This window comes from Acomys minous, assembly GCF_964271855.1.
Source record: "Acomys minous genome assembly, chromosome: 14".
NCBI classification, from domain to species: Eukaryota; Metazoa; Chordata; class Mammalia; order Rodentia; family Muridae; genus Acomys; species Acomys minous.
Genome location: NC_140496.1, coordinates 17,188,061 through 17,211,963, shown reverse-complemented (window position 1 = coordinate 17,211,963; position 23,903 = coordinate 17,188,061). Strand labels below are relative to the sequence as shown.

The window sequence follows — 23,903 nt, the reverse complement described above, 5'->3', positions numbered from 1 at the left end:
CATCAGAAACTTGAAGCTATAGTATTCACTAAGTATCCTTTTTTGACTGGGACTACTAAGGGTCCAAGTGATGTTACAGATACAAAAACAATGGTTCAACTACCCATGTCACAGGTTTCGTGGCAACCTAGAGCTACCGCCAATTCTTCTTGATGACTTGTCCACAGGTCTTGCTCAAGTATGAGCAAAGAGCACACAAATAACCAGATTTTCACTGCATACAGACTGCTGCCTGATGAAAAGAACAGGTCATGCTCCTGAGCACAAACCTGAATATGGAGGCCTCAAAGGCATTTTGGTCCAACCTAGCAAATCTCTTCTTGGAAAGTGTTAGCAGGAGTCTGGTGACATTCGGTCTATCAAGTCCTAAGCAGCAGGTCACAGGCCAGCTCCACTACCTCCTGCTGTCCTAAAGACACTAGGACTGGCTTACTACGTATCCTATTTGGGGACTCTGCCTCTGTGTGACCTCTTTTCCCCTGTGCTGTCACTTCTTCTAGGCTACCCTGCACACTCCAAGTCAAAGAACAGCTAAGGTTTGTCATAAGGAATCCTAGAAATATTATCTAGATTAGTGTAATGATGGAGAAATATTGGCCAAAGGGGGGAAGGAAAAAAAAAAAAAAGACTCTACAAGGTAAATTTCTGTGTATTCATGCCTAATCTTCCAAAGTTGTGTAAACAAATTTTCTACCATCCCCCATCATTTGCACAAATTTCTGTCAAGTCCAAACGTAATTCTGAATGAGGTAGGTAGTCTCTACTCAGGCCTTGGTCTTTGAGGTGCCTGTCAAGGCCTATGCCATGAAAGCACGAGGCTCCCAGGCAGGGACAGTGCTGAGGGTGACGCCAGCCGCTGGAGAAGCTTCTCAGTTGGCTATTTTCTCGATCTCATCCAAATCATCTGTATCCAATCTCTCTATCTTCTTATCTGAGGGGGAAAAAAGATTCAAGACCACCACGGACATACAATGGGCGTCACCTAGAGAGCATGGCTGGCTGGGGGTTGGGGCAGCTCCTTGGGGGGACAGTCATATTTCCCCTAGGCACAAGGCAGGCTTCCTGAGCCTGAGCAGCCGGCACCAGGGCTTGGTCTCTGAGCCCTGAATGTGCACTCCCTGACAACCATCCAGATGGAGACAGAGCCTGCCCCAGGGACAAAGGAAGCCTCCCCTTTCCCACATGCCCGCCTGAAAAGGGTTCCGGGCACAGCCAATTCAGGGACTCACTAAAATGCTCCTGGATCCTGTTGAGGATATTCATGCTGTGCTTGCTGTCAACCATGTTGACGGCCAGACCCCTCTTGCCAAAGCGGCCCGTGCGCCCAATGCGGTGCAGGTAGGTCTCGTTGTCTGGGTTCCCGTCCTTGTCCACAGGAAGGTCAAAATTGATGACGACAGACACTTGTTCAACATCAATACCTGCACAAAGGGGTTGGAGGAGGCAGGCAGGAGAGAGACAAAGGGGGCGACCATCAGCCACACACACCCACTTCCGCTGGAGACACGGCCTGCACAAGTCACACCAGGATGTGGGCACTAACTACAGAGGACTGTGGCCTAGGCTGAGGAACAGGACTCTACAAGGCAGACAGCAAGTGTCTGGAAGCTGAGCTTCTTGCTGCCCAGGGGAACCAGCCTCTCTAGGAAGAAACGCCCCTAAAATCCTCCCACCTCCGTGAGACCACAAACACAAGTACTTTTCTTGCTCACAGGGAGGGCCTGGGACCCTAAGCCTGGTGAACTGGGCCAGTCTCTGCTCACCCCGGGCACACACGTTGGTGGTCACCAGAACCTTCTCTTTGCCTTCTCGGAAGCGCTCAATCACAGCAGCCCTCTGTTCCACCATCATCTCTCCACTCAGCAGAGCCACCTGGTGGCCCTCTCTGGAGAGCTCTGCTGCCAGCCAGCTAGCTGTTTTGCGGGTCTGAAGTGAAAAGAATTGTTTTTAATGAAGAGACCTGTAAAACAAAAAACAAAACAGAAAGATATCCACAAAAAGGTGGTTGTTGCTATTATAATACATGAAGGCTATGATGAATTCATGGGGCTGTCCGAGCTGAAAATGTCCCACATGGAGGAGTGGAAAATCTAGCAAGACCAAGAGTCCGGGTACAACTGGAGTAAAATAGTGTCTCCTGGACATGACAGGACCACTGCACTTATGAACTCATACCAGCTCCCTGAGCAAGAGCTACACTAGATCAAGCAGTCAACAGTGCAGACTGTGAGCTGGGCGTGGTGCCACATTTTAATCCTAGCACTCAGGAGGCAGAGGCAGGTGGAAGGAAGGAACTCTGTGAACTTGAGGCTGCTGGTCTACAAGGACAGCCAAGGCTACACCGAGAAACCCTGTCTCAAAAAACAAAACAAAAACAATTTTCTTGCATGGAGTTTTGGTCACGTCATTGATTTGGATAAACTGATTCACTACTGTTACTTTTTCATGTGAGGCCAACTATCTCCATTTCTAAATAATACACACCTTTAATGTTTAAACAGGTGTAAGCACACTGAGCAGTAGTGGCGTGCACCTTTAATCCCAGCACTCAGGAGGCAGAGGCAGGTGGATCTCTGAGTTCAAGACCAGCTTGGTCTACATAGTTCCAGGCCAGCCAAGGCTACACAGAGAAACCCTGTCTTGAAAAACAAAAAGAAAAACACTACCATCACCACCAACACAACAACAAAAAACCAGTAAACACCTTGGGGAAATGGCTCAGGGTGTAGGATCCTGACACCTTGAGCTCAGATCTCTGGAGTTAATGTAAAAGTGTGATGCACACTCACACGCTAGTGAGCCTGGAGTACAAGTAGTAGCAGCAATCAATAGGAGCGCTTGCCTCAGTGACAAGGTAGAAGATAAAGGCCCGTACTGTAAGAACTTTCCCTGACCACCTCACAGTGCTGTTCACATGCAGGCACACATCCAGTCTTTACTCACTGGACAATGTCTCAAACAGCCGGCCTTGAATTCATAGACATCTGCCTGCCTTTGCCTCCTGCTGGGATTAAAGGTGACACCATGCCTAGCCGTAATTTTAAATTAATTTTTACAGTATTAGATTAGGACGGTGGAAATGGAGCACAGACATGCTGAGCATGTGAGGAGGTCAAATGATACCAGTCAGAATTTAGTTCTCACTTCCTACCACGTAGATCCTGGGAATCAAATTCAGGCAGTAATACTTGGCAGCAAGCACCTTTACCCATTGAGTCATTGTGGCAGCTTAAATAAATAGCTTACTTACTTTTAATTTTACACTTATTTAGTACGTGTGTATGTGTGCGCACATGTTCATTCCATGGTATACACAGATGACATGTGGGTTTTGGGAATCAAACACAGGTCTTCAGTCATCCATACATATATCAAACACACAATAGTAATAACTTTAAATAATTTAAAATAGTAGTTATAATTTGTTATTTTATTATTGTACCCAGGGCTGGAGAAAGCATTCACTGGTTGACTGTATTTGCTGCTCTTGCAGAGGACCAGAGCTTGGTTCCCAGAACCCATGTTGGGTGGATCTCAACTGCCTGTAACTCCAGCTCCAGGGGGATCTAATGTCTCTCCTGCTTTCTACATAGGTGCATATAGACATACACATAAAAAATATTTTTTTTAAGGGCTGGAGGGATGCCTCAGAGATTAAAAGCACTGTCTGCATGCCTGTAATCCCAACATTCAGGAAGCAGAGGCAGGCTGTGAGTTGGGCATGGTGGTGCATGTTTTTTAGCCCACCACTTAAGAAGCAGAGGCAGAAGGATCTCTGTGAGTTCCAGGCCAACCATAGCAACATTGAGACCCTGCCTGCCTCAAAAAAAGAAAAGTTATCAGTGGACTTCTGGTTTTGTTTTTGTAGTGCTGAGTACTGAATCCAGAGGATTATGCATGTACTCAAATATGCTACAATTGAGTGACACAGAGCGCAGAATTTGGATTTGGGAGTTTCTTTTTAAGGGAATCTCTAAGTATGATGAACCAAACTGACTTTAAGCTCCAAAGGAGTTTAAACTCCAAAGAGACTTTTACCTAGACAAGTGGATGAGGATTGACAGTTTCCTCCATAGCATTTATGTAGTGGGATCTAGTTTTCCTCAGCTGGGTCCCGGAGATGACGGCTCCCCCAGGGCCAATGATCCTCTACTCACTGACCCACAAAGGCAGGCAGGGCAGGCAGCCCTGCAGCAGCTACTCACGTGGCAGAAGATCATGGCTTGGGCGATGGTGATGGCCCCATACAGGTTGCACAGGGCCTGGAACTTCTCCTCTCTGTTATTGCAAAGGACATAATACTGTTTGATGGTGTCCAACGTCTCCTCTTCGCGCTTCAGTTTGATGATGTTGGGGTCTGGGACCACCTTCTGGGCAAACTTCCACACCGAGTCTTCAAAGGTGGCAGAGAAAAGCAGCATCTGGCAGTTTCTGGGCAGCATCCTGCAAGTGGAGGCCCAGGCACTTTGCACGACTCCAAGGGCTTTGCCATCAGGAACGCAAGCTCAGCCTCCCCGGCCTGGATGGGCTGTAGCCCCAGCAGGCTGAGATGGGTACAGAGCATCCTGGGGAGGCAGGAGCAGGCCCAGCGTGACACCGGGCCGGGGGAGGGTCCCAGGTCTCTCTTCTCAACCCATGCTGGGAGCATGGTGAGAGCTGTGTGGAAAGGGCCCATCAGACACACGCTGCTGCAGAGAGCAGAGCAAAGAACCCACAGGGGCAAGAGGAGGCCTGGGCTCAAGTTCCTCCAGGCTCCAGTTCCTACCTCTGGATGCGGATGCTCTGGTCTTGGTGGCCCTGAGTTGCTATCATCACGTCAGCCTCGTCCAGAACAAACACCTTGATCTTCTTGGGGTCAATGAACTTCAGCTTGGAGCACCAGTCCAGGACGGTCCCCGGGGTGCCGATGACAATCTGCTCACTGACCTTCTGGCCTCTCTCCACTGTGAAAGAGACATGTTTTCTTCAGGTATTCCAAGGGCAAAGCCAGGTCTCTATTTTGAGATATTCTGAAGCAACTTTGTATTTAACAATAATGATTTCCTGTTAATATTTTAACAGAATGTTAATAGGATGCCACTATAATATCTAATGAGTACATAGTGAGTCAAATTTTATTCATGAGCCAGGCACGGTGGTGCATGCCTTTAATTCCAGCACTTGGAAGGCAGAAGCAGGTGGATCACTGTGAGTTCGAGGCCAGCCTGGTCTACAAAGAGAGTTCAGAACAGCCAAGATAACACAGAGAAACCCTGTCTCAAAAAAGCACCCCCCCAAAATGTTAACAAAATTATATGTTAAGGATCTAACAAAACATAATGATAAATAATAAAATAAGCTGAGCATGGTGGTGTACCTATGTAATCCCAGCACTCTGGAAATTCAAGGCCAGCCTGGTCCATAAAGTGAGTCCAGGATAGCCATGGCTACACAGAGAAACCCTGACTTAAACAAAATTAAATTAAATTAGTCGGGTGTGGTGGCGTACGCCTTTAATCCCAGCACTCAGGAGGCAGAGGCCTCTGAGATCAAGGCCAGCCTGGTCTACAAAGTGAATCTAGGACAGCCAAGACTACACAGAGAAACTCTGTCATAAAAAACCAAAATAAGTAAATAAATTAATTTAATATAATTAAATTAAAAAGGAACCAGACATGGTGGTGGATGTCTATAAACCCAGTACACAGGAGGCTGAGATGAAGTGGAAGGGCAAGACTTCCACAAAACAGAGAAAACCCTGAGTACAAATGGGGAAGGGGGAAGTAGACGTTAGCGCTCTACGGAACAGCTCATTTTCTTGGTTGTCACAAGGGCAGTGTGATTATATAACGTGCATACAGAAAAACTCAGGAAGAGTGAATTAAGATACGACAATTCCCTTCCAGACATTCAACAAAAATATACAGTCACACCAAGAAAGAAAATGTGGCAAATGTTGTTTCCGAATCTGGGCAGGGAGGATACATGTGTTCACTAACTGTTTTAACTCCTAGGTATGTTTGAAAAATTCAAAATTAAAAGAAGTTATTAGATTTATTTATGATCTAGGTGCACGTACTTAATACTCACATTTATTGCCTCGAACAGCATAAGCCAGTTTCAGTTCAGGGTAAAACTTGCCCATCTGTTCAATCACTTTGCCGGTCTGAAGAGCAAGCTCATAGGTTGGAGAGAGGCAGAGACACTGGGGACAAAGAGTACCACATGAGAGTTCTGTTCGACTGAGGGGAATCCCAGGAAAACCTACTCGCCTATCTGAGCTCAAAGGAAGGAATATATATAGCATACAAAATTTCGCTGAATAAAAGATTTCAATTTGTATGTGCATGGGTATTTTGCCTACATGTAAGTCTGTGCACCAAGTATGTGCAGTACCCCGAAGAGGCCAGAAGAGGGTTTCAGGTTTTCTGGGGCTAGAGTCACAGTCAGTTGTCAGCTGCCATATGGGTGCTGAAGTTAAACCCGGGTCCTCGGGAAGAACAGCCAGTAAGCGCTCTACCTGTTGAGCCACCTCTCCAACCACACAGTTTACTTTTAAACTGCTGGGTTGTACACTAGGATTATTAAGGGTCAGACTACGGCTAGGTAAAGACACTTAAAAACAGTGGCTCCCAGCCAGGCACGGCAACAAACATCTTTAATCCCAGCACTCAGGAGGCAAAGGCAGGCGGATCGCTGAGTTCAATGCCAGGCTGTTCTTCATCAGGAGTTCAAGAGAACCAAGGTACATACTGGGAACCAGTCTTAAAACAGAAAGGGAGGCTGGTGAGATGGCCCAGAGGTTAGGAACAGCTAGCTGCTGCTCTTTCAGAGGTCTTAAGTTAAATTCCCAGTAACCACGTGAAGGCTTACAACCATCTATAAAAGGATATGATGCCCTATTCTCGCATGTAAGTGTACATGCAGACAGAATATCCTACATTAAAAAAATTTATTTTTAAAAGAAAGGAAGGGCCAGGCCCAGGGGGGGGGTCCAAAATTCCAGTTGAAGATTTGTTTTGTTTGTTTGTTTGTTTGTTTTTCAAGACAGAACCTTCTGTGTAGCCCTGGCTATCATGGAACTTACTTGGTAGACCATGCTAGCCTTAGAACTCAAGAGATCTGCCTGCTTCTGCCTCCTGAGTGCTGGGATTAAAGGCTGTGTGCCACCATTGCCCAGTTGAAGATTAGCTTCTTTTTCACTTAGAAAATTCTCAGAACTTTCTCTTTTTCTTCCTTTCTTCTTTTTGGGGGCAAGGTCTTGCTACATACAGACCAAATTGGCTTCCAGATGACTATATAGTCCAGGTAGTCTTAATTTCAAGCTCAAATTGTCTCAGCCTCTCAAATTTTAGCATTACAGGCATGTACCACCATGCCAGGCAGTTGTCAGAAGTTTCTAATCTATGAGAACTGCAAATGAAGATTTTCCTACCAGTAAAAGCACCAAGCTACTAGCAGTGCTCTGGGACCGGTACACCATGGGAAATACATTAAGCTTTCTGTGACCACTGAAAGACCAGCCATTCTATTGGTGTTCAACTGAGTTCTGGTTTATAGAAAAGGATCAAGCCAGATGTGGTGTCTCATGCTTAGAATCCCAGCACGAGAGGCTCAGGAGGACTGCTCTGAGTCCATGGCTAACCTGAATTAAACCAGAAGTTTGAGTACAGCTTAAATTACAGAGTGAGACCTCAAAAGAGGAGGAAGAGGAGGAGGGAGACCCTTTCTAAAAAATGATAAAATAATTTTTGGTTTCTTTAAGATGAATATATAATGAAAATGTACCAGCTATATAAAATGGAATACTATTCAAAATTTGCAGGAAAATGGATAGACTTAGAAAGTATTAAGGAGAGCCAGGCCTGGTGGCGCACGCCTTTAATCCCAGCACTCGGGAGGCAGAGGCAGGCGGATCACTGTGAGTTCGAGGCCAGCCTGGTCTACACAGAGAAACCCTGTCTCGAAAAACAAAAAAAAAAAAGTATTAAGGAGGTCAAAAAACATACGTTCTCTTTCAAGTGGGGTTCCTAGCCTATAATGTGTATGTGCTAACAAATGTACAGGTGGACACAACGTAACATAGAAAGGCACTCGGGAGGCAGAGACTGGTGAATCGATATGAGTTCAAGGCCAGCCTGGTTTACAAAGTGAGTCCAGGACAACCAAGGCTAAAACATAGACCCTGTCTCAAAAAACCAAAAACATATAGAAAGGAGGACAAAAAAGGTTAAATATTAAATAATGGAAGGATAGAATCCAAGTAAGGGACATATAAGTCCTAAATCATGAGAGAGGATATAAAGATAATTGTCTATTTTTAACTCTGTGTGAACTTTTTTTCTTTTTTCTTTTGCTGTGTATGTGGTGGATAAGGTCATGAAAATATAATTGATACTTGGGTGTGGTGCACCTGTGTCACATGCTTTATAATCTCAGCACTCAGAAGGCAGAGGCAGGTGGATCTCTGTGAGTCTCGGACGAACTTGGTCTATATAACAAGTTTCAGGACAGCCAGGGCTACATAATAAAAGAGATCCTGTCTCAAAAAGAAAGGAAAACAGGGGTGGAGAGATGGCTCAGAGGTTAAGAGCACCAATTGCTCTTCCAGAGGTTCTGAGTTCAATTCCAGCAACCACATGGTGGCTCACAACCATCTATATATGATCTGATGCCCTCTTCTGGACTGCAGGGGTACATTTAGGCAGAGCATTGTATACATAATATAAAAAATAATAAATCTTCAAAAAAAAAAAAAAAGAAAGAAAAAGAAAAGACAGGAAGGAAGGAAGGAAAACAAACCATAGAGAAAGTGTTAAGGAGCTGGGTTTTACCTCTAGCACCCACACTGTAGCTCACAACCATCTCTAACTCCAGTTCCAAAGTATGTGGCACTCTTCCTCTGGCCTCTCTAGGCACCAAGCCCACCCCTGATGCACAAATGTACATATATACAGGAAACATTAAATTAATAGAAAAGAAACCCAGGGCTGGAGAGATGGCTTGGGGATTAAGAGCTTGCTGCTCTTGCCAAGGACCCGAGTTCAGTTCCCAAGACCCATGTCAGGAGGCTCACAACTGTCTGTAACTCCAGTCCCAGTGGATCTGATGCCCTCCTGCACACATATACATAAATAACAAATTCGAAAAGAAAAGAAATCCAACGGAAAGCTCCATACTTCAAAATGATTTTTATAACTGTAAAGAAACTCCTTGAAATGTAGACAGGGTTTCTCTGTGTAGCCTTGGCTGTCCTGGAACTCACTCTGCAGACCAGGCTGGCCCCAACCAGAGATCTGCCTGCCTCTGCCTCCTGAGTGCTGGGATTAAAGCAGCGTGCCACCACTGCCTGGCATTCGAAAGTTCTTTTAATAAAGGTTTCTTCTATTTTTTTTAAAATTATTTGAGATTATAACTATATCATTTTCCTTCTTCTGTTTCTTCCTTCCAAACTTTCCGTTGTACCCCACCCCTGCTTTTTTTCAAATTCACTGCCTCTTTTTTCTTTAACTGTTGTTAAAAGTATATGTGTAGGTGTATGTGTGTATGTTTGTGTTCCTAAATCTATAAATACAACCTGCTCAGTTCAGTTACTTGTATGTATACATTTCAGGGCTGACCATTTGAAAAAGAAGGAAAAAAGACTAGATCTCACCGTAACTTACTACATAGCACATGCCACCCTCAGACTCATAGCAACTCTGTCTGCCTACCACACTGGGATTACAAGTGTAAATAACCTTGACTACCCACGGCCTGGCTTTTAGCGCAGGAATAGTGGAAACACAAATCCCCAAGTCCTTACCTGGGGATAGCTGTTTGCAGGCTCTACTTGGCTGAGCATGGCCAACACAAAGGCAGCTGTTTTACCAGTACCAGACTGAGACTGGGCAATTAAGTTCTGTGGGCTGTACAAGAAAAGAAAATATTTAGAAGCTTCAGCATTGTGGTGGTTTGAATGAAAATGGCACTATTATGGGCTGGGCAGTGGTGATGCACGCCTTTAATCCCAGCACTCGGGAGGCAGAGGCAGGTGGATCTCTGTGGGTTTGAGGCCAGGCTGGTCTACATAGTGAGTCCAGGACAGCCAGGGCTACACAGAGAAACCCTGTCTCGAAAAAAAAAAAAAAGATGATAAACTAAATACAACTTGGGGAGTAAAGGGTTTATTTGGCTTGTTTCCCAGGTCACAGACTGTCAAGACAGGAACCTGGAGGCGCGAGGTAACGTACACAGACTGTGAAGGAATGCTGCTCACTGGCTTGCTCTCCATGGCTCACTCAGCTCACTTCTTTTTGTTTCTTTGGTTTCTGTTTGTTTGTTTTTGGGACAGGGTTTCTCTGTGTAACAGCTCTATCTGTCCCGGAACTCACTCTGTAGACCAGGCTGGCCTTGAATGCAAAGAGATCTACCTACCTCTGCCTCTCAGGTGCTGGGATTTAAAGCCTGTGCCACCAACAAATGGCTCAGCTTACTTCTTTATATAGGCCAGGATCATCTGCCCAGGGATGGTACCACCCACAGTGGATTGGGCTCCCCCACATCAATCATTAATAAAAAAGAAAAGTCCCCACAGACTTGCCTACATGCCAGTCTGACGCAGACATTGAGGTTCCCTCTTCCCAGACAACTTAAGCTTATCTCAAGTATGTGTGTATACACACACACACACACACACATATACATACACCCTAAATAGCATAGCTATCTTCCTCAATAGCTTTCCATTTTTATTTTTTGAGACAGAGTCTCTTACTGAACCTGGAGCTGTCTGATTTGGCTAGACCTGGCCAACAACTCCCAGCAACTCTCCTGTCCCTGCCTCAAGACGCTCGAGGACAGGCTCCTTACTGGCATGGGTAACTGCTATGCCTAGCTTCTTTGTTTGTTTGTTTCTCGAGACAGAGTTTCTGTGTAGCTCTGGCTGTCCTAGACTCTCTTTGTAAAACAGGCTGGCCTTGAACTTCCTGCGTGCTGGAATTAAAGGCATGCACACTGTGCTATGCACTGTGCTTAGCTTCTTTTCTTTTAATAATTTTTTTTTTTTTTTTGGTTTTTCGAGACAGGGTTTCTCTGTGTAGTAATTTTTTAAAATGATGTTTTTACACTTTTATTTTATTTTATGTATATTGGTGTGAGGGTGTCAGATCCTCTGGAGTTGGAGTTACAGACCGTTGTGAGCTGCCTTGTGGGTGCTAGGAATTGAACCCTTGTCCTCTGGAAGAACAGACAGTGCTCTTCTCCACCGGGCCATCTCCTCAGCCCTTTGCCTAGCTTCTTATGTAGATGCTAGGGATCCAAACACAGGTCCTCATACTTACACAGCAAGACCTTTACCAAACGAGCCATTTCTCCAGCTCCTCACTCAGATCTCTTAATGGCCTACAAGGTTCTACCCTTTCTGGCTCCCCAGCATCTCTCCGCTCACATCTTTTTCTCTCATTCCCTGTCTCCCTCATCTCAAACCCCCACCATGGACTCAAAACTGCTCTGCCTCTTAGGGCTTCTTTCTGTGCTGGTTACACTTAGCTTGAAACAGCCATACAAACAGCATGGCAACCATCTCCTCTCCTTCATGTAAAGACTCAGGCAGCACAAGTGAGACTCTCAAACAAGCACCAACTTACAAAGTATAACTACTGTAAAGTCCTTAAAAACAAGACAAATGGCTCAAGTGGCAAGCACCAAGTTCAGTGCCTTCAAGATAACAAGATGAAGGCCCTAACCTATCTCAAGAAGCAGTCAAAGAAATGGAGAAGGAGCACAAGGCTTTTAGACACAAACAAAAGGTGTGTGTGTATATATAAATATATCAAACTACATCATTTGAAAATATCACAACAAAAGCCGGGTGTGGTGGCGCACACCTTTAATCCCAGAACTTGGGAGGCGGAGGCAGATGGATCACTGAGTTCAAGGCCAGCCTGGTCTACAAATTAAGTCCAAGACAGCCAAGGCTACACAGAGAAACCCTATCTCAAAAAAAGAAAATATCATAACAAATTGTCTTATATAATAGAGATGTAATGTAAATTTTAAAATTTGCCTATGTAATTAAAGATGACTTTTTCTTTTTTCCCTTCCTTTTTACTTTTTTCTTTTTTGGTTTTTCAAGACAGGGTTTCTCTGTGTAGCCTTGGCTGTCCTGGACTCACTTTGTAGACCAGGCTGGCCTCGAACTCGCAGAGATCTCTCTGCCTCTGCCTCCCCTTGCCCCTGTCCCACCCAGTGCTGGGATTAAAGGCGTGCACCACCACGCCCAGAGACTTTCCCTCGGAATGTATCTGTTTGAGTGTATGCTACATGTATGCAGGTACCTTTAGAGGTCAGAAAAGAGAGGGAGCTACAGCTCTTAGAGTTGGGAGTTAAAGCTGGGTATTAGCCTAGTGACATAATAAAACCCATTATTTTGCCAATTACTATAAGCTAGCAAAAATAAAAAATTTTACAAAGGAGTAGACAAAATGAGGAAATAAAAGTCAAAACCAGGGAAGTGTCTGTTCATGACAAGCAGAAATAATAAACTTAGGGGGCTGAGGATGTGTCTCAGTTGGGAGACTGCCTAGCATGCAGGAAGTCTTAGGTTTCATACCCATCACCCCATAGACTTGGCATAGTTGTGCGTGCTTGTAATCCTAACACTTGGGATATAAGGCAGGAGGATCAGAAATTCAAAAATCATCATGTCTGGAGAGATGGCTCGGCAGTTGCAAGGTATGCCACTCTCGTAGAGGCTTCCAATTGGGGTCCCAGAACCACGTCCGTAGGCTAACATTCGCCTGTAACCCCCTCTCTCTTCTAGCCTATAAGGGTAGCATATAGCACACACTCCAACAGATATAGGAAAAATTCATCTTTGACATAAAAGAATGTAAGGCCAGCCTGGGCTATACTGAGATTCTGTCTCAAAACAACACTATTACTAGAGCTCCAAAGTCAACCTCACACTCCACCAAAAGCAAGCAAGAACATCAAAAAGATCTATTAGTAGACAGATATGTGAAAAGAACAATAAAATGCTAGCGGTAGAGTCTAGGCAGTGGTCTTATGGGCTTTTCTCTATAAAATTGTTTAAAATTCACCGAATGTCTTAAGCTTCTCATAACAGTATGTTGAGGGTAAAATTAACAATTAGGGACCAGCTTGGGAAAGATGCTCGCTGCCAAGCCTGATGACATGAATTTGATTTTCTGGGACCCATATGGTAGAAGTCAAGAACTGATTCCATTTGTCTTCTAATCTTCGTACTACACACGCACGCGCACGCGCACGCGCACGCGCACGCATGCGCGCAAGCACACACACAGACAAAAATAAATGCAATAAAACCCCTTTTTAAAAGTCAGACAAGGCAGGCAGTGGGCACTTGGGAGGCAGAAGCAGGTACATATCCGAGTTCAAGGCCAGCCTGGTCTATAGAGTGAGCTCCAGGACAGCCAACCAAGGCTACACAAAGAAACCTTGTCTCAAAAAAAAAAAAAAAAAAAAAAAAAAAAAAAAGCCAGACAAATAGATGGTACACACTTTTTTTTTAATTGCTGAGGCTGGACTTGAATTCACTTTATAGCTTGAGAAGACCTTCAGTTTTTCATCCTCCTGCCTCAGCTTCCTGAATCTCTGGAATTATAGGCTTAAATTTTCTTTTTAAATTTTTAAAAAGCAAGTGATAGATGTAGTTATATTGAGTTACATACGGTTCAGCAAGCATCAAAGGCAGTGCATTTTCTTGTATTTTGGATGGGCGGTTGAAACCCATAGCATAGACTCCCTGGAGAAGCTGTGGTTTCCTAGAAAAACCATTAAAGATGACAGGATTTAGGTTGAGGAACACAGCATTTTCACTGTACACACAGTATAAACTTAAGAACACCTAAACACAATATGAGAATTCAGCTAAAGCTTTACAGATTTCCCAAGCATTTTATAGGACAGCCCAAAGCAGCTAAAGGCATTATTATTGACCTCATGTAGGTAAACGTGTAGCAAGGCCATGGTCTCTAGCTCAACAAAGAAAGTAAGCAAACACTCACAGGCGAAGCTCTTCGAAAGACTTCACTGAGTAGAGCGGGGAGTTTGGGTCCCTCTGCAGCACTTCCACTTGGTTGGTGTTATCCACAAGATTGCTTCTGATCAGCTTGTTGAGCAAAGACTGAGCAGCTTTGTCCTCTAGGAAAAAAGAGAACAAGAGGCTTTTGTGTCTTTGTTTTTTGTTTGTTTGGTTTTTGTTTTGGGTTTTGTTTTTGTTTTTTTCCCGAGACAAGGTTTCTCTATGTAACAGCTCTAGGTGTCCTGGAACTCTCTCTGTAGACCAGGCTGGCCTCAAACTCTTGGAGATCCACCTGCCTCTGCCTTCCAAGTGCTGGGATTAAAGGCGTGCGCCACCACTGCCCAGCTAAGAACAGGAGTTTTTAAAAGTCCATGAATTTGCTGGTGGTGGTGGTGCACACTTTTAATTACAGCACTCAGGGAGGCAGAGGCAGGCAGATCTCTGTGAATTTGAGGCCAGCCTGGTCTACAGAGTGAGTTCCTAGACAACCAAAGCTACATAGAGAAACTCTGTCACAACACCCCCCAACCCTCAATCCCACAAATTTATTAACAGTCATAGTCACAGGTATTTTAAGTAAAACATATATATATATATATGTTCGTATGTACGTACTGGGCTTCCTAATACATCAATTTTGATATTTAAAATATAGTAAGAAGTAGAAAATTTCTCTGAACTATAAACCACCAATTCTTTTACATACTGACTGAATTTAACTTTTACCCTAGCACTGTAATGCCTATTCAATATCAAGCCAAGGTAGGTCTAACAGTGAAGTCTTATGCTAATACGCAGGCAGAAGGGTCTCTAGAATCTGCTGCCCAGCAGTCTGGCTGCATTCATGAGCTCCAAGTTCAATGAGAGACCATCTCAGAAAATATGGTGGAAAGGCCAGGCATGGTGGTACCTGCCTTTAACCCCAGCACTTGGGAGACAGGGCAAGTGGATCTCTGTGAGTCTGAAGCCAGCCTGGTCTACAAAAGTGAGTCCAGGACAGCCATAGTTGATACACAGAGAAACCCTGTCTCGAAAAACCAAAACCAGTAACTCCAAGATCTGATACCCTAACACCAATGCACATAAATTAAAAAATTAAATAAGATTTTTTTAAAAAAAATCTTAATAAATGAGTGAATAAAGCCTCATCATAACCTTTTTTCCTTAGAGCATGGAGCCTCGTTTATAACGTGAAGGCTGTGTTACCTTTCTCATCTTCTTCTGCTTTCTCTGCAGTAGCATTGGTCTTAACAACAGCACCTTGATGGGGATACAAAGTAGATGGAATTCAAAATCTTATCCAGAAACCAAGATGACTATAATTCTAAAGGGAGAAATTATCAAATCTTTGCAGCAAAACAAATGAGGAAACGAAGCCACTACTAAAACCATTTTATTCTCTCTAAATAAGGTTTAGAAACAGTACTCATATGTGCCATATGTGTTCATTTCCTGGCCCCCTTACCCTGTTTTAAAACTATGACATAGTTGTGCCACAGCGCTGACATTTTTTTGGTGGCTCTGGGGAACCTCGGGCCTTGTTTGTGTACTGCAGGTAAGCTAAAGCTCTACTCTCCCACCTTACAGCCATCAGATATAAACGTAGGATGATATTTAGAGCATGTAAACTGACAACTGCTCAGAGTTCATGCATCTCACCCAAGAACTGAAGATGAGGAACAGTTTTAAAAAAAAATCAGCCTGGTGTGGTGGCTCACACCTTTAATCCCAGCACTTGGGAGGCAGAGACAGGCAGATCGCTATGAGTTCGAGGCCAGCCTGGTCTACAACGTGAGTCTAAGACAGCTAAAGCTACACAGAGAAATTGTCTCCAAACAAACAAACCAACAAACCAACAAACAACAACAGAAAAGAGACAGGAGGGTCTCTGTGAGTTTGAAGCCAGCCTGGTCAACAAAGGAAGTCCAAAACAGCTAAGGCTACCAAAAAAAAAAAAATTCATTTCTGTCATAGTCCTATGGTAACTAATAAACTGAATAATTTACATGCTAGCTAGGTATTCTCATTCTTATCTTAAATATTCTTTGATTATACAACCCAGTTTATTGATATCCAAGGCAAAACAAAATAAAAAATATCCATATCTACTACTCCTTTGTCTAGTATAAAGGCAGTTATTTTCCAGGTAGTTGCTACATCAAATAAGAAATAAAGAAAAATCATATTTGTTTACATACTAGCTTTAGTTACTCACCATTGGCATCTGGTTTGATTTTCTCCTCCTTAAGATGCAAGTTGCTCAACTAAATGGAGAATGTGGAGAAAACAGAAAGTGTCAGGAAAATCACTTAAAAGACTTTAAATCCACACAGCCTCCCTAAGGAAAGTGGAAGAGCTGCTCTCAAGGCCCACTCCGTAGGTGTATTCACTAAAAATGGTTCATTAGGTTTTCTGCTGGCTTCCTTTTGCTTCTAAATGGTTGAAAGAGAATAACAAAATTTCCCATAAATAACAGCAGTAGGTAAAAAAAGAATTATAAAGTAGCTCCAAATTCACACTTCTTTTTTTTTAAATTCACACTTTTAATTACAATTTCTAGGCAGAATTATAATAGGTTTGCTTAATGCTTTGATTTACAGACTTTCCTCGGTGAGATTTTGTCAGACATGTCATTTTCTCATGTTCTGAAAGTAAAGTAATGCAAAGACTGGAAAAATGTAGTCTTACTTTAGACATCCAAGCCCAGACAGGAAAGATTACGGGGCAGAACGAGCATCAGTGACAGGACCTAGGCATGTGCTGGCTCAGTGAGCCAGGCTACCACAGCTAACACGAGGTCTCACATTCAAGCCGCCTTGGGCTCGGGTCTGACACTTTAACTGGGCACATCTTGGAGCACTGGAGCACCAGACATAACCAGAATCACCCACACCACGCTGGGGTGGGACTGGAAAAGAAGAGACAGATCACAGAAATGTTTCAAGGTGAGAAGTATCAGGACATAAACTTAGAAACATCCTGGCTTGACTTCGTCTGCCCATGAGCTCGTGTATATCATAATGGCAGAGAATATTTCCACTTGCATCTAGCAGTTAGACTAATCACAAAATATCTAGTAAAGGGAAAAACAATGAGAAATCATTACAAAGAGATAGTTATTTCTTAAGCCACTGACAGGATCTCTGTCTTTTCTCTAAGTCAAAAAGCAAGGAAAGGGGAAAGGAGGGTAGGAAGGTAGGAAAGAAGAAAATTGTTTGAATGGGTGGTTAGCTACAGATGGAGAACTCCATTTGTCTTTGTGGAAACTAAAATAAAACTTAGAATCTGTCTGCTTTCGTGTTACAGGGCAACAGGGAGGAACATATGGGAGAAAGGAGACAAAGGCGATTAGCAAAGGGAAAAAAGGAAATCACAAATACATAAGAATCCTTTGTTCATTCTTAGGATCAATAACATGTTAACAGGGCTGGAGAGATGGCTCAGTGGTTAAGAGCACTGGATGCTCTTCCAGAGGTCCTGAGTTCAATTCCCAGCAACCACATGGTGGTTCACAACCATCTGTAATGCGATCTCATGCCCTCTTCTGGCACACAGGCATACATACAGGCAGAACACTGGATACATAATAAATCTTTAAAAAAAAAAAGAACATGTGAACAGTAAGTTTGAAGCCACCAGTACATTGCTTGACATACAGTAGGTGCTCCATACACTGAGTCCATTGCTAAAGCACTTCCCAGTATTCTGCCAGGAACATGGTCTAATTCTAGTATTCAAGGAGCTTTAAAAGGAGAGCTGCTGAGCCAGGTGTGGTAGCACACACCTAGGACAGCCTGAGTTACATAGAGAAACCTTGTCTCAAAAAAACAAAAAGATGAGAGAGAGAGAGAGAGAGAGAGAGAGAGAGATGAGACCTTGTGTCTAGAGAAGGAAGGAAAAGGAAAGAGAAGAGAGTATGTTTGACTTAAATGAAAATGAAAGCAGCAAAAAAAAAAAAAAAAAAAAAAAAAAGAAAAGAAAAGAAAAAGAAAAAAAAGAAAAAAAAGAAAATGAAAGCAGCCTGGCAGTGGTGGTGCATGCTTTAATCCCAGCACTCAGGAGGCAGAGGCAGGCAGACTGCTGTGAGTTCCAGGCCAGCCAGGTCTACAAAGCAAGTTCCAGGACAGCCAGGCCTGTTACATAAAGAAATCCTGTCTTGCTGGGTGGTGGTGACGCACACCTTTAATCCCAGCACTCGGGAGGCAGAGGCAGGTGGATAACTGTGAGTTCGAGGCTAGCCTGGTCTACAAAGCAAGTCCAGGACAGCCAAGGCTAACACAGAGAAACCCTGTCTTTAAAAACAAAAATCAAAAAACAAAAAACAAACAAAATAAAGAAATCCTGTCTTGAAAAACCAATTAATTAATATAAACATACCCCCTTAATGCACAAAGCCATAAACATTATTTCTCTTTAAATGATGTGGATTAATAACTACATATATTATAATAAAAGTTTTGAACCAAAATAAATTTTTACTTTTTGTTGTTTTTTTATATCTGTTGTAGCAAGATCACTATGTAGTCCAGTGTGGCCTTGAACTTGAAGCAGTCCTCCTAACTAAGCTTTCAAGAGATAGGATGCGAAATGCCACACCACCATGCCAGGCTCAAACCTCTCTGTATAGCCTTGGCTGTCCTGGACTCACTTTGTAGACCAGTCCAGCATCGGACTCACAGAGATTTGCCTGCCTTTGCCTCCCTAAGTGTTGGGATTAAAGGAGTGTACCACCACACCCAGCTCAAATCTTTGTACGCTTTTGAAGTTTAAAAAAAAAAAAAAAGACAAGGTCCTTATTCTTGGGAAATTCACAGATATATGTATTGAGAGTTAGGTTCAAAGCACTACTAGAACTCAGAATGTTTAAAAATTAAATCTAGCCGGGCGTGGTGGCGCATGCCTTTAATCCCAGCACTCGGGAGGCAGAGGCAGGCAGATCGCTGTGAGTTCGAGGCCAGCCTGGTCTACAAAGTGAGTCCGGGACAGCTAAGGCTACATACACACACACACACACACACACAAAATCGGGTAAGACATGGTCCCTGGACCCAAGAAACTCGGATCTAAAGATACATAAAAATTACCATCCTTCTCACAGACAAACAGTAAATAAAGCATTACAGAAACAAACAAATTGCCATCCGAGGTTTTGAGTGCAAACGATTACAACTCTGATTCCAGGAAGACAGGCAGGTGGCTGAGCACTGTGGGGTGCCAAGGATCCAACTTGAGTTTACACAAAGTGAAGGAGTCAGGTAATCAAAACCAGCTCTGGGTCCAGGCCCCATTCTGCTAGGGTCTTCCACTTTGCACTGAGAAATCTAAGAAGTGTCCTTCCAAGGGACCGATACCCTGACCCGCACTGGCCCCCTAGCCCTCCAGAGGCTGATGACAACTCACCGACTCAGCCGCGGCCTCCTGCTCATCTACTGCTAGGGCCCAAGAATCCGTGGCCATAGTCCCCGGTGCCGGGGCAGTTATGGCAGGCTCGCCCGCTTGGGCGAGGCGACCGCGGGCTCAGGTGGGTCGCGGAGAGGTCCAGCTCCGGCCCGGGGGAAATCATTCACTGCCGTGCAGAAGACCGGAAGCGGCGCGCCACGGTGTCGTCAGAGTTCACGTCAGCTCCGCGCCCCTAAAGTCCGCGGACGCAGCGCAGCCACAATCCTCTGCGAGTCCCCACCCCTCACCCTGGCCCTACTGCCCAGCCGAGGTAGTCAGAGTTAAATGCTCTTGGACCGAAGGCGGGAAATCACCACCAGCATGGTGACATAGACGAAGCACATATAACTATTACAGTCAGAATACAAGGAGAGGACTGTTTAACTTTTCACGTTTTTATTTTCTTTTGTTTGTTTTTGAGACAGGGTTTCTCTGTGTAGCCTTGGCTGTCCTGGACTCGCTTTGTAGCCCAGGCTGGCCTCGAACTCACAGCGATCCGCCTGCCTCTGCCTCCAAAGCGCTGGGATTAAAGGTGTGTGCCGCCACCCCCACCCCCCCACGCCCCGGCTATTTTTGTTTTTAAGATTGATTTACTATGGATATAATGTTGTGCCCACATGTACACCTGCACACCAGAAGAGGGCACCAGATCTCCTTATAGATGGTCAAGAGCCACTATGCAGTTGCTAAGGATTGAACTCAGGACCTCTGGAAGAGCAACCAGTGCTATTAAACTCGCCAGCCCAACTTTTCACGTTTTTGTTTTTGTTTTTTAATGCTCCAGTGTATAAGCTTATTGGACTTAGCTAAGATCAAAATAGTATCTGTTCTTTTCAATTTAGTAAGATGTCTAAGTCTTGGCCATCAGTCCAGTGAACCTAAGTGCTCAAAGATCTATCCAAAATTGAGCTTTGAAATAACAAAAGGAAATTTAAATAAATAACAAAAGGAAGTGCTAAGGAACAGTCTTGGTAGAGTATCAGAGACCAGAAAGAACAAGTCGTTTGTTCAGTCAAACCAATTCAGTTCCTGGAGGAAATGGCAAAAACAGCTTAATAAGAAAACACAAGCCAGGCATGGTGGCGCAAACCTGTATTCCCAGCACTCAGGGAGGCAGAGTCAGGCAGGTCACTGTGAGTTCAAGGCCAGCCTGATCTACAAAGTGAGTCCATGACAGCCAAGGCTACACAGAGAGACCCTGTCTCAAAAAACAAAACAAAACAACAACAAATAAACAAACAAAAAACAAAAGAAAGCACATGACTTTTGTGTTATCTATGCCTTCTTCAGATGGCTGGCTCTCCTTAGGTAGAGGTTGTGTAGAAGGCATTTTACTTATTTACTTTGGATTATGTTTTAAAGACTTGTTTATTTAATTTTACATGTATGAGTATTTTGCTTGCAAGTTCACGTGCGTCACATGTGTGCCTGGCACCTAGGGAAGTCAGAAGAGGGTGTTAGATACCCTAGAAGTGGACTTAAAGATGGCTGTAAACTACCATGTGGGTACTGGGAATCGAACTCAGGTCCTCTGCAAGATCAACAAGTACTCTTAACCTCTAAGCCATTTCTCCAGCCTTAGTTTTGGATAAATTTTTTAAAGACTTATTTATTGCATATGAGTGCTTTATCTGCAGAAGAGGGCATCAGATCACATTATAGATGTTGTGAGACACCATGTGGTTGCTGGGAATTGAACTCAGGACCTCTGGAAGAGCAGGTGGCACTCTTAACCACTGAGCCATCTCTCCAGCCCCAGTTTTGGATAATTTTTTTAAAAAGATGTATTTATTATTATGTATACAGTGTTCTGTCTGCATGTACACCTGCACACCAGAAGAGGGCATTAGATCACATTATAGATGGTTGGGAACCACCATGTGGTTGCTGGGAATTGAACTCAGGACCTCTGGAAGAGCAGGTGGCACTCTTAACCAATGAGCCATCTCCCCAGCCCCCAGTTTTGGATAATTTTTAAAAGGAAAAAATACCTCTAGCTTTTTGAATAGTAAAATAAAGACTGAAATATTTGCTTTCCTCTAATTGAGATCAAACAGGCCTTTATCCCTGTTGATTCCCTATAAAGAAACTGAGGGTTTTCCTGGGACATATGAAAACATTTTGCTAATATTCCATGACAATGAATTAACCTCAAGCAATGGTGAGTAGGTAAGGACGGGGCAGGGGTGGGGGGACAGCCAAGCACAGCCTGGGAGCCACAATCCTAATTCAAGTCAGAAGAAACCCTGTGGAAAGTTAGCTGGAAAAAAAAATTAGGAGCTCAACTTTAATCCCAGGACTCAGGAGGCTGAGGCAAGTGGATCTCTGCGAGTTCAAGGCCATTGTGGTCTACAAAGTGAGTGCCGGACAGCCAAGGCTATTATTACACAGAGAAACCCTGTCTCAAACAAACAAACAAACAAACAAACAAAAATTAGGCTATTTTTGTATTTTTCAGGGCTACCGAAGGTTAAGAAAAATGCAAAGTATAATGAAGTTGAACATTAAATCATGCAAGATACAATAAAACAGAACAGGTTGCCCTTGTTCAGCAGAAACACACTCGTAAGTGTGTATATACAGCATTAAAGTCATCGGTTATACCACTAACAGGGACACTAAAGACAGGTTTCTCTAACAGTGATCTGCCCGCCACGGCCTCCACAGTGCTGGGACTGTATGAGCCATCACCATCACCTGAATTCTCATCTTATCCTCTGAAATCATTTTCCATGGGCTCATTTTCTTTTCTTTCTTCTTTTGAGACAATCTAAAGAAAACCAAATCAAATAAAAAATTGTGCTTCGGGGTTGGGGATTTAGCTCAGTGGTAGAGCGCTTGCCTAGCAAGCGCAAGGCCCTGGGTTCGGTCCTCAGCTCTGGAAAAAAAAAAAAAAGACAAAATAACAAAAAATTGTGCTTCAAGCCAAGCACGGTGGTACAACTTGTAAGCCCAGTACTTGAGAGGCTCAGGTGGGAGAACAAGGAGTTGAAGATTAACAAGACATTTTTATTAAAAAACAAACTAAACTATACACACCTCAGTGCGGTGACGCAAGCCTTTACGTCCAGCACTCAGACAGCACTGGGAGGTGGATCTCTATGAATTTGAGGTCAGCCTCATCTACATAGTTTCATGCCACCCAGGGCTGTAAGTGGTGAGACCCTGTCTCAAAAAAAAAAGAAGAAAAGAAAGAAAGAAAGAAAGAAAAAGAAAAAAGAAAGACAAAAAGAAAAGAAACAACAACACACACAAAACAAACAAACACACAAACAACAAAAAAATCAAAACCAAAACCAACATTTTACTTCAGACATACAATGAAAGGAATAATATTTAACAAATTTCTGGGTGATGGTAGGCGGATTAATGAGCGGAAAGATTGGGCTAGAGAGATGGCTCAGAGGTTAAAAGCGCTGACTGCTCCTCCAAAGGTCCCGAGTTCAATTCTCAGCAACTACATGGAGGCTCACAACCATCTATATTGTCATCGGATGGTCTCCTCTGGCCTGCTGGTGTACATGCAGGCAGAACACTGTATACATTTAAAAAAAAAAAAGTGGGAAGATGAGTGTGACCAGATTTGCTATGACCCTTTAATGAAATTGCCAAAAAGCAGTTTTAATTTTTACTTTTAAAAGCCAGACCCGATGGCGCACGCCTGTAATCCCAGCACTCGGGGAGGCAGAGGCAAGCGTACCTCGGTGAGCTCCAGGCCAGCCTGGCCTACAAAGTGTGTCCAGGGCAGCCAAGGCTACACAGAGAAACCCTGTCTCGAAAAACAACAACAACAGCAACAACAAAATCTAGACTCCCGGAGCCCACCCTTAACATAAGCAATGTGAGACTCCTGAGGAGAAAATGCACGGTACCCAAAGCGGTGTGTGAAGAAAGAGCAATTGGACACTATAATTCAGCCGCCTGTACTTAATCCCACGTCGCCATTGCAGCTACCTGGGTTCTTCGAGATCCCAAAAGCCTTTGGCCTGGTGCCTCGCTCACAGTCAAGTCTCCTTAGCTTTTACTCTTTTCCTCCCTCCCCGCAAGGATACTCACGCCACTCAGTGGCACGGAAAGTGGATTCCGCGCTTGGGCTCGGGCCCGCCCTCGACCAGGCCAGCAGCTCCGGCCATCGCGGCTCAACATGGCGGTTAGGCTTCCTCAACGGCCACTCACCGTCCAAGCCAAGCCGAAGCTCCATTGGCTGAGGCTGTGAAGTTGGCTCCTCCCAGCCAATCAAAAGAGGACCAGGGAAACTGCTCTGGTCTGCGCATGCGCACATAGGAATGCTCCGCCCACGCCCCCGGAAAAAAAAGCCCTCGCCGAGAAGGTTGCTTGGAGTTTTGTTGTTGAACTACCAAATGACTAGAAATTTCTTCGCAGCAGTACAGTGTCTACTTTTAAAGAAATGTTGGTATCAGCCAAGCGTAGTGTAGTG

General features: G+C 44.1%; 1 protein-coding gene across 2 annotated transcripts; it reads right to left on the bottom strand.

Moving 5' to 3' along the window:
• Positions 1 to 633: 633 nt before the first annotated feature.
• Positions 634 to 23,661, bottom strand: LOC311583267 (ATP-dependent RNA helicase DDX19B). Of its 2 annotated transcripts, none has more exons than XM_084756671.1 (12): positions 23,522 to 23,661; positions 16,242 to 16,290; positions 15,233 to 15,286; positions 14,010 to 14,145; positions 13,674 to 13,766; positions 9,785 to 9,887; positions 6,070 to 6,184; positions 4,766 to 4,943; positions 4,206 to 4,443; positions 1,764 to 1,926; positions 1,230 to 1,421; positions 634 to 931 (listed from the first exon to the last, which is right to left on the bottom strand). In XM_084756671.1, exons 1-12 carry the CDS (start codon positions 23,609 to 23,611, stop codon positions 870 to 872), a joined length of 1,473 nt encoding a protein of 490 aa, XP_084612797.1. In that variant the 5' UTR covers positions 23,612 to 23,661; the 3' UTR covers positions 634 to 869. The 2 variants fall into 2 exon arrangements, with proteins under 2 accessions (XP_084612797.1, XP_084612798.1); XM_084756672.1 differs by lacking the exon at positions 23,522 to 23,661 and adding an exon at positions 19,427 to 19,640.
• Between the last annotated feature and the right edge of the window lie 242 nt (positions 23,662 to 23,903).